The 17,429-nt window shown below is 47.2% G+C and overlaps 4 protein-coding genes across 4 annotated transcripts; 3 read left to right on the forward strand and 1 right to left on the reverse strand.

The window, feature by feature from the left end:
• Positions 1-314: 314 nt before the first annotated feature.
• Positions 315-3,187, reverse strand: GGS22DRAFT_160317 (anaphase-promoting complex subunit 5-domain-containing protein). Its single transcript, XM_047960910.1, has one exon. It carries the CDS (start codon positions 2,796-2,798, stop codon positions 456-458), a length of 2,343 nt encoding a protein of 780 aa, XP_047820068.1. The 5' UTR covers positions 2,799-3,187; the 3' UTR covers positions 315-455.
• Positions 3,188-6,171: 2,984 nt separating this feature from the next.
• GGS22DRAFT_126210 (ferric reductase like transmembrane component-domain-containing protein) lies at positions 6,172-8,844 on the forward strand. Its single transcript, XM_047958347.1, has one exon. The coding sequence runs from the start codon at positions 6,650-6,652 to the stop codon at positions 8,537-8,539; it is 1,890 nt and encodes a 629-aa protein (XP_047820069.1). The 5' UTR covers positions 6,172-6,649; the 3' UTR covers positions 8,540-8,844.
• A 470-nt stretch (positions 8,845-9,314) lies between these two features.
• Positions 9,315-12,099, forward strand: GGS22DRAFT_160322 (2-isopropylmalate synthase). Its single transcript, XM_047960911.1, has 4 exons — positions 9,315-9,678; positions 9,792-9,936; positions 9,997-11,565; positions 11,630-12,099. The coding sequence occupies exons 1-4, from the start codon at positions 9,671-9,673 to the stop codon at positions 11,807-11,809; spliced, it is 1,902 nt and encodes a 633-aa protein (XP_047820070.1). The 5' UTR covers positions 9,315-9,670; the 3' UTR covers positions 11,810-12,099.
• A 1,285-nt stretch (positions 12,100-13,384) lies between these two features.
• Positions 13,385-16,848, forward strand: GGS22DRAFT_126238 (ARM repeat-containing protein). Its single transcript, XM_047958348.1, has 7 exons — positions 13,385-13,799; positions 13,907-13,965; positions 14,050-14,856; positions 14,907-16,076; positions 16,141-16,417; positions 16,472-16,580; positions 16,639-16,848. Exons 1-7 carry the CDS (start codon positions 13,748-13,750, stop codon positions 16,826-16,828), a joined length of 2,664 nt encoding a protein of 887 aa, XP_047820071.1. The 5' UTR covers positions 13,385-13,747; the 3' UTR covers positions 16,829-16,848.
• Positions 16,849-17,429: the final 581 nt, after the last annotated feature.

The following is a 17,429-nucleotide window of genomic DNA, read 5'->3' on the forward strand; positions in this document are numbered from 1 at the left end:
GTGAGAGTTATGCTTGAGTATGTCGATACACGAAAGTAGTTAATTAACTAGATATATCAAGATATACCAGTCTTGAATATAGGGTTCTTGGTGTCAACCCAGCGGATTCTACGGACATCTTGACTTTGTTCCTGAGGAACAGGCGTGAGTTAAGAATTGTTCTGAAGCCAGTTTGCCTATGCGTTATGGAATATGAGTTAGAAATTTAGACCATCTACATATGACCAGTATGTCAAGAGTGCCAATTTTCATTGCGATTTCATATGAATTTCTAGGGACACATAAAGTATAAAGGTGAGAATATATGAGTCACAGGCAATTTTCTTATATCCTCACGGCAACCTCTCTTGTGGTCATAACACGTTTGTCTATAAAACCTCATAATCGACATAGTGACTACATGTGATCAACTGCGTAGACTGAGCAGACGTTATGGAAACTAGCTCGAACCCCAATCATATCTTCATCCGCTCAGCGTCTCTCCGTATAGACAAGTACGCAGCCGCGTAGTCATTGGCGAGCACGTTATCCCCTGTGACCTTCATGATTGTAGCTTTCTTTGCCATCATCTCGCACTGTTTATTAATATCTTCGACGCTTGAGTAATGGTTGAAGGCTTTCTCTATTGCCTCCACTGCCTTCGTCATGAATTCTCGTCTTTTGTTAGATTTTGGAGGCATCTTGCCTGCCATGCCCATGTTAGCGTCGCCAAGATGCGAGTATAGCTTCGCAGTCATTGCCGAGTTCTCGCACTCAAGACTGCGTGGTAGTATCGCGTTAAGTAGTTGGATAGCCGGTTCGAATTCGCCGAGCGATGTTAGGATATTTGCGATGGCCCCAATTGCTGGCCAGAGATAAGGAATGAGACGAGCGCGCCAGGCAACATTCGCTGCTCGCACAGCAATAGTAAATCCCTTTTGAGGGCGGCCGCATTTGTCGAGAAGTTCTGCCTTAAGAAGCAGGAGTCGGATACGTAGGGCGATATCTTTATTCTCATCTCGGAGCTCTGATATCATCTTCTCCACTTTGACGAAAGCCTGGTCGAGAATGCCTCTGCGCACAAGACATTCCACGTGGAGACTATCTACCACAAACGCAAGATCAGGCTCTAGATCTTCGTTCTTAGACTGGAGAAGCTGTGAGATAAGTAGCTCTGCTCCGTCGAGGTTATTTCGGTGAAGATCTCTTCTCAATTTGATTATGCCACGGAACTTGTGCCAATATTGGCTTGGTTTCCAGGCTCGGAGGGAATTAGCATCCATGCCTTCTAAAATCCCAAGTGCTTCGTCATATTTACCCCTGAGGGTTAGTATTGAGGCTTGGCGACTAGTTACCTTCAACTCGTCGTCGAATATCGAATGACGGGCGTGACATCGAAGGAATATTTCGCAGGTAGTTATCGACAGATAAGCGACCCCTAATCTATCCCATAATGCTATGTTGATAGACAATTGAGAGCCTATCATGTTCTTCATGTTTCGTTCGACCAATATCTGAGAGCTCCTGACAAGATGTTCGATGGCCGTAGCTACACTTTCGCCGTTTGAGAGACTCATCTTTGCCTCGCTCATGAGTGCGGAACTGCATAGAGACCACATGCCCGTCTCCTTTGCCCTACTTCGAAGGAATGCGAGAGACTCTTTACCAGTTCCCAGCATGCTATTAGACTCCAGCTTCTTGGTCACTTCGGGATGTGCGCGACCAAAGTGGAAAAGCCAATTGAGGGCAAAATTCAAGCATGTCATATCCCGATTTTCTCTAGCAGTAGAGACAGTCTCCAACATGGCGGATATCGCCTCTTTATAGCAACCGAAGTCGGCTTGCAATACTGCCAGGTTCATCAAAGCATATTGATAGAAAGATCTGTCCCTATTTTGCATCGTATAGTCGAAGTATCGGTGCAAATAATCGAACGATGTTGAGTAGTCGCCCGCTCTCCAGGCATCTAAATAGCTAAGGTAGTGGGATAGGCTTGGTACCATGAAACTATCGTTTAAGAGATCCTGGAATTGGTGCTGTATCTCTATTGGTATTCGATTGCCATATTTCTGCATCTGCTCGATCTGGAACTCCAAAAGTTTCTCGATATCGTCGGTGCTGACGGGTAAGGTCGATGTGGGATCATCCCTAAGCATATCTCCGTACGCCACTGACGCAATGTCCTCTACGCCTGGACCCCAGTCATTTTCACCAGCTAATAGAACATGATCGAAACTGAGCCTCTGGAAAGATGGTGTCTTCTTCCGATAATACGCAGCCGTGGTTTGACGATATTTGACGAAGTCCTTCCATAATTCGAAAGCATCGTGGAAACGCAGCCTTGTGAATTCAAGTTGAGATCGGCGCACAAATGCGCCAAATGGTGAATTCCGGGAAAGCAATATGACTTCTGGGCCTGGAATTGGCACGCCCTCTTGTTCGTCCCGGCGGAGCTCATCCTTCGTCTTTGCTAATAGTTCTGAACACCGTTCGAAGAATTCATGCAAAGCATCGAGCGAATCGATCTTCCATAGTCTGTCTAAAAACACATACCATAAGTTCCGACCCGGTATGCCAGAAGCAGCAGTATGCGGTGCCAAGACTTTTTCGAAGTCGGCAATAGAGATGACTAGGCTGACGATAGTTTCAGCTCGTTTCCATCGATTTTCGGTGTTGGATGAAGTCGGAGCGACGTCGATTAAGTGAGAAGTTATAAAGGAGAGCACTTCCACGGTGGAGGCTGTTGGAACAGCCTTATTCGTATATAGCTCAACGAGGGCGAGGAGGCCAATTTTGGCCGGGTTGAGAAACCGAGACATATTGTCGTGATCTTTTCTACCACGCAAGTATAGAAAATGAAATCTGGTGGATCTATTCTCAAAAACTTATCATCACCGAAATGTCATTTATTGGTGCACTCAGTTTGCAGATAGCCATGGCTGTTTGGCTGATGTCATGACGATGGTTCTGTTGTTTGAAGAATTTGAAATTGTGAAAAATGTCAAATAGCGTCAAAATTCATTAAAAGTGGCCTTCGGATACTTGCAGCTTCCTTTACTTGTGAACAGAATCGGAAGTCGGTGACGAAATTCACTATCGTTGTTCTTTCCATGTAGAGAATGCTATTTCACGATTCATAAACGCGTAGAGCACGCATGTGCAGGTGTTAGGTGGCTAGCCCCACTACAGAATTCCAATACATGCAAATACATACCTAAATGAATATATATCCACATACAGAGTACTATGCATTTACGTATAGATCTTTATGTAGAACAAAGGCGGAACAAAGGTGTGGAAGCCTGAGTTGGATATAAATAATTGCCTTTTAATATGAGCATGGCTTTTATTGCTTGAACAAAAGTAAAATTTCATAATCTGATGAAGCCATCATGGTCTAATTTTGGTACTGAAGATGTTTCAGGTCGGAATTAATTAAGGCCCTGAAAATATCGTGAGATTGCTGCTCCTAGAAAAGCATCTAGCTATGGATAACTTATAATTGGGATAAGGTTTGGAATCACTTTATACTACCTGCCCAGCTAGGTATTATGTGGCTATATTATATCCTAAAAACTAGATCTTGATCCCAAAAGGATTATAAGACTAGTACCTAGCCAAGATCTAGTATATTTGGCACCTTTATAATCGCACCGAATCCCACAAAGAGAAATATGGGGATCTCGCTACCACCGCGCCGGGCGCTGGCACGATGTTTGTGCGGTTTGCAACCCTGACAAAGGAGTAACAAATCCAAGCACACGTTGTATCAGTTACCCGCGGCCACGAGAGCTCGGTATAGCTGACGCATTTTAGCTGCAAGAAAATGATTGCGTCTTGAGGTTTCGGTATCACTGTTTCAGCCTCACGATAACCGCTTGGGTCTCTGATCGTCGTGATGCGTCGGCGCTTGAGCAAGATTCCGTATGATGTAGGGGGATCTCCGGGAGCAAGACATCTAGTCCATCCATCTATGAGATGTCCCAGCCATTCCTTGGTTAGGTAGATGAGTGGCGTTCAGCCAACGGCGGAGATGGCGGAGAGGGCGGATATCAAGCGGGGACTCCCGAATCGTGGACATAATGTCATCATGTTAATTCGGATTAGCTTTATTCCAGTTAGGAAGGCCAGTTGCTTCGCTTAATATGTATAGTGATGACGCAGTATTTTCGTCCTATTAGTACGAAACATCGCGAATAATTAATATATTCTGCGTACATAGTGTAGTCAGTCCGTCGTATGACGTGGCATTCCTTTTCTCCCGTTGCTCAAAGGCAGGAACCGGGGGACGGATAGTTTCTCTTCTTCGTTCACCAATTACCAGAGCTCTTCGACCAGTGATGCGGACACTGTCGAGACGGTTCCTGGAATCTGGGGTACCTACCTAGGCAGGCAACCAGAAGGACTGGATGACAGCAAGAGTTGTTCAAAGTTCTGACTGCGTAAAGGTGGTACGAGCATGATCTTATCCGAGAATGAAAGGGGAATTATGTCCCGCCATCGTTTATTCTAATATATGAGTCGGAGTATGCGCTAGGTAGATACGGGATGACATCCAAGGACGTCCGATGGAAACATTTACGGACGAATTAGGCTACCCCAGACCTGGATGTTTCAATATACGTAGGTGCATACGAATTATAGAGGTAGGGTAGGTTGGTAGCAGGTTGGTAAACAGACCAAGACCAGGCTGACCGGGTGGACGTTCGTGTTTTCGGAGGCACCCGAGGATTAAAAAGGTTACTTGATGTCATGAAATGCATGAACAATTTGGATAAAATAAATCAAAGGCTATTACTGGGCTCCCCCTATTGGAGATCCTATTGGCGAATTTCTTAATCCGAGCTCGACCTAACCCAGATAGAGTTAGTGCATGATTAGCGCATGGCTAATGATACGATGTACCTAAGTAGCACGGCCAGGGGAACCCGTCAGCCAGTCAGCCCTCCCAGCCCCTTAAATCGATCTTTTTTCAGCAGGTAAGGACCTGTAAGGGCCACTAAGACCTCCGGAAGGCAAAACATGCATCCAATCAGATACGATGTTTTACTGACCGCTGGGGAACAATGTGGCTAAGTGAAAAACCCGTTGATCCTATCAAATCTGGACTTGACCCCTGCATGTTAATTTTTTCGGGTAAGTGGGGAAAGGCGCAGATCTTATGGCGCCTGTGGACAAATCATTTTGCAAGAACTGTCGCGATTAGGAACGAAGACTTCCAAGGTTTGGAACTTCAGAACTTCCACATCAAGATTAGATACGGGCACAGAATTCACTGGCAGGATTTCCACCGTTCTGAATTGATTATCTCAGGATTATAGCGTGATTCAAGACGATTAACGAGCCACGATGACAAAGTAGTCTCTTTACTAGTACATATCTATCCAAAGGGCGGGAAAGCGGACATCGGAAATCGGCCCATCTCAGGGGTTGAAGTGTTAAGGTGGTGTACTAGGTAAGTCACGATGCGTTTTTGTGTATAAACTCGGCGATATGCCTTTGATGATCGTCATCACATATGCTGTGCTCGGTGCTTTTATTTTCTTGTTTTACTCTCGATGAGTGCATAGTACATGGTATTAGCACTATTAGCACTATTGGTCGTATTAGTACTATTAGTACTATTCTCAATAAGAGGTCTATTCTTATTAAGGTGGTCGTCGACGACCATTCTACTTATTTATTCAAGGGTACAAAAGTTGTTACAAGGTAGCTGGTCAAAGTGCGCAGAAGAGTGATCATCGTAATCTGCCAGTACCCGCAACACCAAGAACACCAAGACCAAGATACGATACCTGGGATACCTTGAATATCTTCACCACTTTTTTACCTTTCTACTTTCCACTTTCGCAACTTCCCAAGTTCGCAACTTCGACTCACCACGCCCAACTCTTCACCTCTCACACCACATTCGTTTTTTCTTATCCATGAAAATTTCAAAATTCTAGACGCCGTTTAAACATACGATCGTACATTTGATCTTTACGATTTACGTACTTTTCATCACTCGTTCAAAATTGACCACTTACACATTCATTTATTCATTATCGTCCACTCCCCCGTCTACGTATTTTTCCCGGAAATCTCATCCCACGTTGGTAAATCTGTCGCGCGTCTATTCATTTACCGAACTATCGCGATACCTATATTTCACCTGCATCAATTTATCACGGCGCGCTTAATACCCCACACTTTCCTGCTTTGGAAATACATAGGATATTGAACCGGCCTTGCCTCCCGTTAACTAAGGTCAATATTGTGGTTATCTCCTTCACGCCGACAAAGACGACAAGAAAAGTGCGGTATCACTGGTCCTCGTCCCCGGCCGCCCCTTTGTTATCACCGTCCACTACCCCGTCAACTATCAAATCAGTGAACGACTACACTGGGACATACTAAGAATAAAAAGGATTTTCGTCTTGAACAAAGCATCCGTTTACCAAACAACTTCGGCGTCTTGATTGTTCTCGACCACAATGCATTGATCAGGAGAATACATCAATAGCGTTCTTTGCCGTCGAGGGTTCTGGATCATAGGGTGAATCATCTGTCCTCGACTATAGATTCTCCTTGTCCGCCCTTCCGTCCCTCGTTTCAGGCGATTCTTCTTTTTTTCGACAATTTTTATTTTTCACTCACACCATCTACTGGTAGGCAGCACGTTAACATCATGTCGTTCATACGGCGCCGGATCGCCGACGCACTTTGCGAGGCAGCCAACTGCACAGCAACTCTCGAACCTCGGGAGGCACCCACAGCAACAGGTGATGCTGCGGCTACACCCTCATCTACGATAGCTCCGTTCTCCACCGCGCTAAATGGAGTCGACCAGGACGGTAACATGTTATTTAGGGATTCGTTGTGGTGGACTTTGGGAGGCATGGCACTCATCCTACTCACGATTCGCCTTGTCACAATAGGATGGTCCCAGCTGCGACATGTCTCTGCCATGTCAGCTACGGGTGCTCAGCAGACTTACTGGAAGAAATCGCAATGGAGTTGGATGCCGGCCTTCAAGAAGAACCTTCTCTACGCACCTTTATGGAAGAAACGACACAACAGAGAGATCAAGTTATCTTCCGCAGTCACCATTGGCACTCTGCCATCTCGACTCCACTCCGTCATTCTTGCCATATACATCCTCAGCAATGTCGGCTACATGTTCTACGAAGACTGGTTTCAAGAGAACCGTTACGCCTTGGCAGCCCAGATTCGAGGTCGTTCGGGCACATTGTCACTCGTGAACATGGTCCCTCTCCTAATCTTGGCAGGACGAAATAACCCCTTGATTAGCTTATTGCATGTGAGTTTCGACACTTACAATCTCATCCACCGATCGATGGGTCGCACCGTCGTCATCGAGGCCATCATCCATACTATCGCCTGGGCATATGTCGAAGTCGCCGCTAGTGGTTGGAGCGGAATGGGTTATAAGCTGGTTCGTAACGACTTTCTAGCTTCCGGCTTCGTCGGCACCATCGCATTGACGATTCTTCTCATCCTTGCCGTGTCACCACTTAGACACGCCTTCTACGAGACGTTCCTTAACTTCCACATTGTTTTGGGCATGATCTCTCTTGTCATGACATACCTCCATTGTCACTTTGCGGAACTTCCCGGTGGTCTGCCCCAGAAGTCGTGGGTGGTGGCAATTTTCGCGAGTTGGGTATTGGAACGTACGGCGCGAGTATTTCGGTTGGGCTATTATAATTGGTCCAAAAGACGTGGCTTTACCGAAGCTGAGGTGGAAGTCATGCCCGGCGATACCACTCGAGTCACCATGCATCTCCCTCGTTACATGGACATCAAGCCGGGATCGCACGCTTATCTCCGCTTCTCACAGATCAAGATTTGGGAAACCCATCCGTTTTCTGTCGCCTGGGTCAAGCACCACCCGAACATTGATCGGGCAACTTTGGGCGAGAAGGCAATAACCGAGGCTCAGTTGAAGAAAGGAACAACATCTGTCTCATTTGTCATCGGAGCTCACACTGGTTTCACCCGAGCACTTTACAACCGAGCTCTTGGCAGTGGATCGCCGTCTATTCGTCTTAGAGCTGCGATAGAGGGTCCTTACGCCGGGCACCATTCGCTGAATTCGTACGGCCATGTTTTACTCTTCGCAGGCTCAACCGGAATTACTCATCAGATTTCATTCCTGAAGCCGTTGATCGAGGGGTTTAACGATGGGACAGTGGCGACACGACGAATTACGCTTGTGTGGATCATGCGTGACACAGAATCGTTGGAATGGGTGCGACCTTGGATGGATGAGATCCTGCGAATTCCCCGACGACGAGAGGTCCTCGCAATCCGATTATTCGTTACTAGACCTAAGAATTCTAGAGAGATCCACTCTGGCTCCAGTACCGTCCAAATGTTTCCAGGCCGCCCTAAGATTGCGACGCTGGTCAAGAAAGAAGTTGAGGAGCAGGTCGGCGCCATGTGCGTCACAGTGTGTGGCCCCGGTGCTCTAGCAGACGACGTTCGGCAAGCGGTTCGCGAAGTACAGGATGGAACTTCGGTAGTGGATTTCATCGAAGAGAGTTTCACGTGGTGATTTTCGGGTTTCCTGGGTTGGAGGCATTATTCGTGCATTTTCTTCAAAAGCCAGGAGTTAAAGGGTGTTAAGGCGGCGATTTTGATTTCAAATGGTGACATACCGAACTAACGACACCATTCACAGGATCCTAAATCTTGAATCTTCCGAGGTTGGGCTCTAGAATCCTGGAGGATATGATGTAAATCCATAAGCCGCACTATCTAGGGAGCGGTACACATACCTTTTCATGTACATATGTTGCTTACATAGCCAAAGCAATCAAGGTAAATGATTAGCTGAAGGTATCAAATAAATTGACTGTTAAATCTAGTTCTGCTCTAGCCCTGCTTCTTATAAATGACTTGTCTCTTCTGTCAAGCCTCCTAAGCCTCCCATCATCATTCTTGCATTTTTGACTCATCCTTCTCGCACTTCAATGCCTTGCTCAACATTTCTACTCAACCCTCCTCCACTCCTGCACTTCTGTACTTCTGTCAATTACTCCTGCAGACATACAAACATACATATCATACGTTGATGGATAGGATCACAGCATACATATGACCATCCATGCAGATTCGTGATGTAAGTGTAGTAAGTACTTGGAAGCGTTGTTAGTATGTAAGTATACCAGGTAGCTACCGGAATACCGGGTTAGGTATGTCATATCCCCCGGTAGAGGGATACCGTTCGGTGTAAATACATGGCAAATGCATGGCAGATGCATCTTAGTGCATCCAACCAGGGGGCATGTCACCCGACTGCGGGGTTACCTTGCATTGAGGTAGGGACACCCCACCTTCGATGTAAGTGTGGTCGTTTAGACACGGCATGAAATTTTTATTAAAGAAATAGATTCCGAGGTCGTCAGTTGCGCCCTACGAATTCTGACTCATGGGCAGGGACTACCTAGGAATGATAAATAAGGATTCTAAGCTCTGGGAAACAAAGAACCTTAAAAGACCCTTCCTTCACTTCTTATTATTTTTTCCCAATTAACAATTGGCAATCGTGACACTTCCTCTTCGTCTCAATCTACGTGCTTCAAGCTTTTGCATCGTACCTTCGAATCCTTCAAATCCTCATCACAAGCCATAAACCCCCAAGTCTCAAGCCTCAAAGCCTCAAACCCCGCGTTGTGCATCGACCATGCCGATGTAAGTTGCACACACCTGTCAGAAATCTAAAACATTCAATATAAATGAATCTGCCCATTGGACCCAACATATGGCCAGAACCACGCCCGACTGACGATCAACTCGTGTTACAGGCTCAAGGATCCCTCCAAAAAGTATAAGAAATTTCAACCTCTTAACTTACCGAATCGCCAATGGCCTTCTAAATCAGTTGATAAACCCCCAAGATGGCTGGCAACCGACTTGAGAGATGGCAACCAGAGCTTGGTTGACCCAATGGTTTGTATATCGATATTTCCCAATCCAATTGGCATGGTCTAACAATATTTAATAATGTAGAACGGCGACGAAAAATGGCGATTTTTCAAGATGCTGGTCGACCTTGGCTACAAGGAGATTGAAGTATCATTCCCTTCCGCGTCGCAAACCGATTTCGACTTCACGAGGCGCTTAGTCGAAACACCTGGCGCTGTACCTGACGATGTCTGGTTACAAGTCCTTGCGCCGTGCCGTGAAGACCTCATCCGCCGCACCGTTGATTCCCTCAAGGGTACCAAGAAGGCCATCCTACACATCTACCTAGCGACAAGCGAATGTTTCCGGCGCATTGTATTCGGCTTCACCGAAGAAGAAAGTCTGGAGAGAGCAGTAGCGTGTGCTAAGTATGCTCGGTCTATCACCAAAGACGACCCTGAACAAGCTGGTACAGAATGGGCTTTCGAATTCAGCCCTGAGACCTTCTCAGACAGCAGCCCCGAATTCGTCATTAGAGTATGTGAGGCCGTCAAAGCTGCGTGGGAACCTACGGTCGAGAACCCTATTATATTCAACCTTCCCGCGACGGTCGAAATGTCGACGCCAAATGTCTACGCGGACCAGATCGAGTACTTCTGTACCCACATCTCCGAAAGGGAGAAGATCTGTGTCTCGCTCCACCCACATAATGACAGAGGATGCGCCGTTGCGGCTGCTGAGTTGGCGCAGATGGCAGGCGCTGACCGTGTAGAGGGATGTCTCTTCGGAAATGGTGAACGAACAGGCAATGTTGATTTAGTCACTTTAGCCCTGAATCTTTACACGCAAGGGATTCATCCGAATGTTGACTTCTCTAATCTCAATCGCGTCGTCGACACAGTAGAGATTTGCAACAAGATTCCTGTCCATCCTAGAGCACCGTACGGTGGATCTCTTGTCGTGTGTGCCTTTAGCGGCTCACACCAGGACGCTATCAAGAAAGGGTTCATGCAAAGGGAGCAAGATGGCAAGACATACGATGACCATTGGCAAGTGCCCTATCTTCCCCTCGACCCGGCGGATATTGGTCGCACGTACGAGGCCGTCATCCGTGTCAACTCACAGAGCGGCAAAGGTGGTGCTGCTTGGATCGTCTTGCGCAAGCTCCAACTTGACCTTCCTAGAGGCCTACAAATTGCGTTCAGCAAAGTGGTACAAAAGAAAGCGGATTCGCTTGGCAGAGAACTCCTGTCGGCCGAGATTACCGACTTATTCGAGAGCACATACTTCCTCCAGGAGCACCCTCGATTCAACATTCTCGACTATTCTATCTCATTTGATCGATCATCGTCTCCTGCCCCGTCGGGTGTGCAAGATACCAGAAACCTGGCGCGTGTATTCGAAGGTGTCGTTGCTATCGATGGCCAAGAATACCAGCTCCGTGGCCGCGGTAATGGCCCAATTTCATCTCTAGCAAATGCCCTGAAGGGCGTAGGCATTGACTTAGATGTTGCAGACTACAAGGAACACGCCATAGGAGGCGGCCGAGAAGTCAAGGCAGCCACGTACATAGAATGTACAGCTTCCGGCACATCACAGAAAGTCTGGGGTGTTGGCATCCATGAAGATGTGGTACAGAGCTCCCTCATAGCTCTCTTGGGTGCGGCCAGCAACGTAAGCATTTCAAGCACGATGGCATGTTCTAGGAGCTAGTTATCTAACGAACGATTTAAAATAGTTCATCCTAAGTCGACCCGGCAGCCCCGTCGTCTCGAAACATATGTCGAAAGGTAGCTTTGGCGAAAGATTCGACCTCCACGCTGCCTTAAAGGTACCACCCGCTACGAACGGAAGCACCAAGCCTCACGATCCATCCGCGACAGTGCAGGCCTTAGAAACTAAGGCCAATGGGGTGTAAACCAAAAAGAAGACGACACGACAGCAATATGAGGGCGATACGGTGTTATAAAAACAAATGGCCTATTGTTTCGGAGCAGACCTTATCTAAGTTGATAATACTGCCATCTGTTATAGGTCTTGCTTAACTAGGGCTCAATTGTCGGTGTGCGTTCTGCATTAAAATGAGGCGCTTGATTTACATGGCACACAAAGACAGGTTTGCAAACAATAGGTTTAGCTTATCCCATTAGCATCCGAAAACGTGTAGGATGGAGAATCGAATAAAAGTTACAGATATTACTTCGCACATGTCCGAAAGAAAAAGCAATAATGCTTGATGAATATTAAGATATGCATTCCTAGATGGGATTTGTGGCTGATGATCGACTATCTTTCCCCCCTTTTTTGGTATGTCTTGAGAAACAAAGCCATTATCCGCATGTTAACAATAAAGTAGGGGGGGATAAGGGGTTCGAGTGGCACAGCCCATTCGCTAAGGGATAAGGAACTAGCTAAAACGGTCTTGGCGGGACGAATGCGGGGAAGCATGGACGGGAAGAACTGACAGTCCGCATTCCGATTTCGCAAAAAGATTCGAAGGGATTAATATGTGTTTAGCGAATCGATTGGCTTAGGAGGGTGATTACGGACAGCGCATGCCCCAGATCAGTGACAGCGCTGGGATGGATGGGGGGATGTAAAATGGAGGAATCAGGTGCGTGCGTGCCCTGTAAATCATGTACCTAGGAAGGCACGGCCTGGGTTGCCGCAACTGCAGGTCTGCTTGTAGCGTCTTCCAGATTGATGGTTTTTGCTGCTTGGACGAATTATGTCAACCCACAACCCGCGTGAGATTTTAGGTTACGTGGGGCAGCTGCTGTCTGGTACTATCTTGGTAGTGCGGACTGTGTATGTAATTAACAGAGTTTAATGAACTATTATGTAGGTAGATATGTATGCATGCGTGTATGATCTGATATAGGATGTGCGATATGTACATGTCAGGTGTCTCACCGTTTGTTCGACAGCTGTTCGACACCGTGCACACACCTCTTTTCTGTCAAACCTTCGATTTAATATTGACCAGTATTGACTTATATTTCTCGAGAAATGAATAGAAGGTTCCTGTCACTGAGTCAAGAGTACCCAACCCACCTCTAGCTTAACTCCAGGGCTACCTACAATACCACTACCACTCACCTAGGTAGGTTAATTTACTGCTAGGTACCTAGTACCAAGTTGTTACCTTTTTTTAACTGTTTAGCATTAACTGTATCTACTTAGTAAAGTATCGTTACCTTTTTTTAATTTATTTATTTGCGAACAAAGAAACTCTAAAAAAGATAATTGGTGTCACAGTCAACCCCTCACTTGTATTTTATTTTTATTTTCACACTTCATTTTCCAGGGTTGGTCTTTTTCTAACAAAATCGCCATTAAGGTTTACGCTACGGCTACCCTAGTATGTACTCTGGGGGGTTGCAGGCTCGTGATTGTCAACAAAATAAATAAGAGACCCGCTGAATCACTCCGCCTACCTCGTTAGGTTCATTAGGGAACCATTAGGGAGCCAGAAAAAAAAAGGTCGCTACTGGCGCACTGCACACTGCTACTGCTGCAACTACCCACCATCAACTTCTACCTTTCTACATTTTTTTCGACTCTTCGACTTTTCCTAAACTTTCCTTCAACGTCCACCATTAGACAAAACCTCCTTTTCTATTTTCCGACCAGTCTTAATAGGACCAAAAGAAAGCATCCTCTTGCTTTTTAAGGACTATTCTTCCGACTTATTATCAACTCATTCCACTTTTTGTCCATCCATCATACGCAACCCCCCATTTCATCCACCTTCTCCTTACAGCTTAATAGTCTATTCTTGTTGACATTGCACTCCGCCGACCTGGATCTTACTTGAAAGAACAAAAAAGAAGGAAAGGTCTGTTGCGCAGACAAGATGGCTGATAACAGTGATATCAACGCTGTCCTCAGCAACTCGTTGTCGCCAGGTAAGTCGTGAGAATTAGCGGTCCCCGTACCATAAGCGCCTCGCGTGCTGATACCCACACGTCATTTTTCTACCGAGCTTGATGCTAATCCTTCATTCCCCTCTTAGACGCGGCTACGCGAACTGGCGCCGAGCAACAGCTTACCCAAGCTGCTGAGACTAACTTCGTAAGTCGATACTGGCATTTCCCCCATTTCTAACTTGATATATATAACAGCAGCTAATATTGTTATTTTTTTTTTCCCTTCTAGCCTTTGTACTTAGCGACCCTAGTGCAGTCATTGGCGGATGAAAATTCACAAGGCAACATCAGAGTCGCTGCGGGTCTCGCCTTGAAAAACGCTTTCTCCGCCCGCGAATTCGCCCGCCAACAAGAACTACAAGCCAAATGGCTCCAACAGACGGACCAAGATACCAAGACTAGGGTCAAGGAACTTGCCATCCAGACCCTCGCGTCTGAAAATGCCCAGGCGGGCCAGGCTTCTGCCCAGGTCATCGCTTCTATCGCGGCTATCGAACTCCCGAGAAGCCAATGGCCGGATCTTCTATCAGTCCTGGTCCAGAATGTCAGCTCTGGCGCGCCTCATCAGAAGCAGGCTTCGTTGACTTGTATAGGCTATATCTGCGAAAGCCAGGATGCCGAGCTGCGAACCGCCTTGATCGGCCACTCCAACGCAATTCTGACTGCGGTGGTTCAAGGCGCGCGAAAAGAAGAGACAAACATCGAAGTGCGCCTCTCTGCCATCTCTGCTCTCGGCGACTCTCTCGAGTTCGTTGGCAACAACTTCAAGCATGAGGGAGAGAGAAACTATATTATGCAGGTTGTCTGCGAGGCTACCCAGGCCGATGATGCGCGCATACAGCAGGGCGCATTCGGCTGCCTTAACCGCATAATGGCTCTCTACTACGAGAACATGCGCTACTACATGGAGAAGGCTCTTTTCGGTCTTACGATCCTGGGCATGAAGAACGATGACGAAGATGTAGCAAAGCTTGCTGTTGAATTCTGGAGCACTGTGTGCGAGGAAGAGGTCAACATCGAGGAGGATAACGCACAGGTATGTTCGAGTTTTGCATGTAGATGATGAAATGCTAACAATAGATACAGGTTGACAGTGCCGATCAGATGCGCCCCTTCTACAACTTCGCTCGTGTCGCTACTAACGAAGTAGTGCCTGCTCTACTCACACTCCTCACCAAGCAAGACGAGGATGCAACGGACGATGAGTACAACTTGTCACGTGCGGCTTACCAATGTCTTCAGCTTTATGCTCAAGCCGTCGGTCCAAACATCATCCCTCCAGTCATCCAGTTCGTCGAACAGCATCTCCGATCTGAAGACTGGCATTACCGAGAAGCCGCGGTGGCCGCTTTCGGAGCGATCATGGAAGGACCCGAGGAGAAGGTTCTCGAGCCTATCGTCAAGCAGGCCCTTCCTATTTTGATCAGCATGATGGAAGACGCCTCGACCTTCGTGAAGGATTCAACTGCGTATGCTTTAGGTCGTATTACCGAAGCGTGCTCTCAAGCTATTGACCCCCAGCAGCACTTAGATCCTCTAATTCGATCCCTATTTGCGGGTGTTCACGACGTTAAGATGGCAGCATCTTGCTGCTGGGCTCTGATGAACCTGGCCGAGCGCTTCTCCGGAGACTTCGACGCTTCCTCAAACCCGCTCACGCCTCATTTCAACCAGAGTGTACAGACTCTTCTTACTGTAACCTCTCAGCCCGGGTCCGAGACGGCTGTTCGCACTACGTCCTATGAGGTTCTTAGCGCTTTCGTTCAGCATGCGGCGACCGACAGCTTCCCGGCAATTGCCCAACTCTCGGACGTAATTATTAAGCGCCTAGAAGAGACTATTCCTATGCAGAGCCAGGTGGTTAGCATAGAAGACAAGATCGCATTAGAGGAGATGCAGACCAGTTTGAACACTGTTCTGCAGGCGATCATTCAACGACTAGAGAAAGAGATTTCACCGCAAGGAGATAGGATTATGCATGTCTCACTTCAGATCCTCAGCACTGCGGGTGCCAAGTCTAGCGTTCCCGAGTCAATCTTTGCTACGATTAGTGGATTATCGAATGCGATGGAGGAGGATTTCGTCAAGTACATGGATGCCTTCACGCCGTTTCTTTACAACGCTCTCGCAAACCAAGAAGAGCCCAGTCTCTGCTCCATGGCTATCGGTCTTGTTAGTGACATTACTCGATCTATGGGCGAGCGTAGCCAGCCGTATTGCGATAATTTCATGAATTATCTCTTGAACAATCTAAGGGTTAGTCTATCATTTTCTTATTTGTTATCTTGTGTGCTATTACCTTATTTACATATTTGACTAGTTTGCGGAGAACGCCACTAACAATTCGTTGCAGAGCACGACTCTTTCCAACCAGTTCAAGCCGGCTATCCTTCAATGCTTTGGTGATATCGCCAATGCCATTGCTGGCCACTTCGAGACTTATCTCTCCGTCGTTGCTCAAGTCCTGCAACAGGCTGCGACTGTTACAGCCGCGCCCGACGGTTCTTATGAGCTTTACGATTACGTGATCTCCCTACGCGAAGGTATCATGGATGCTTGGGGTGGTATTATTGGTGCCATGAAGATTAGCGGCAAGAGTGAGTGGCGTCCTAATATCGTTTAACGTAATGTTAGTGCTAACGAGTGCGTAGACCAAGCACTACAGCCTTACGTCCAATCAATCTTCCAGCTGTTGAATATCATTTCGCAAGACATGAACCGCAGCGAGTCGCTCATGCGATCGTCTATGGGAGTGATCGGGTAAGTACATACTGCTCACTCTTGTTTCTATTGACAAAAATGCTAATAAAGGAACTAGTGACCTCGCGGAAGCGTTCCCCCACGGCGAGCTAGCTGAAGCCTTCCGACAAGATTGGTTAACTGCTATGATTAAGGAAACCAAGACGAATAGGGAGTTCCAGTCTCGTACGCTCGACACGGCCCGCTGGGCCCGAGAACAGGTTAAGCGACAGCTAGGCGGATCTACGTCTGTGATGCAGCAGACCTGAACTCACCAACCGAATAATTCAGCTCTCGACGCCCCCATCCTTAAAAACGCACCACCCCGCGCCCCGACACTCGATCCTCCCGACGAACGAGCAAGTCCGGCTCAGGCCTGATTTTGCGTACAAAGTTCGCAGGGGAACCCAGCATCCTTACATCCCAGCACCAGGATTTTCCCCTTTCCAGCCCCAGCCCCAGCACCAGCACCAGCACCAGCACCTTGACAGCACCAGCCATATGTGTACATAGATACCCTACATTAGTAATCCAAATCCCCATCATACCCACCAAATTACCCATGGAAATTCCCCTTGTCATATCACACCATATCATTGCCCCATACACCCCGACATGCTGAGTTTTCCTTCGGTTTGGACTGCAAAGCCACAACGGAGATATTTCTAGTCCCCTTTAGAGAGAAGATCACGTCATGTACGCCCCTCACTTCGGATTTGGGGCCACGAAGTCATGTAAGGAAGGTGAAGGAAAAGAAGATAGAGGACGACTGGAGATACGGAGGGCATCAGGCCCTTAAAAAGCACGCCGCTGGGGTTTTGGTCTAGTTCAAGTGAACAGACAATACAATACCCCTCCCAACCCCCCCAA

The sequence above is a fragment of the Annulohypoxylon maeteangense genome, assembly GCF_022496945.1.
Source record: "Annulohypoxylon maeteangense strain CBS 123835 unplaced genomic scaffold GGS22scaffold_6, whole genome shotgun sequence".
NCBI lineage: Eukaryota > Fungi > Ascomycota > Sordariomycetes > Xylariales > Hypoxylaceae > Annulohypoxylon > Annulohypoxylon maeteangense.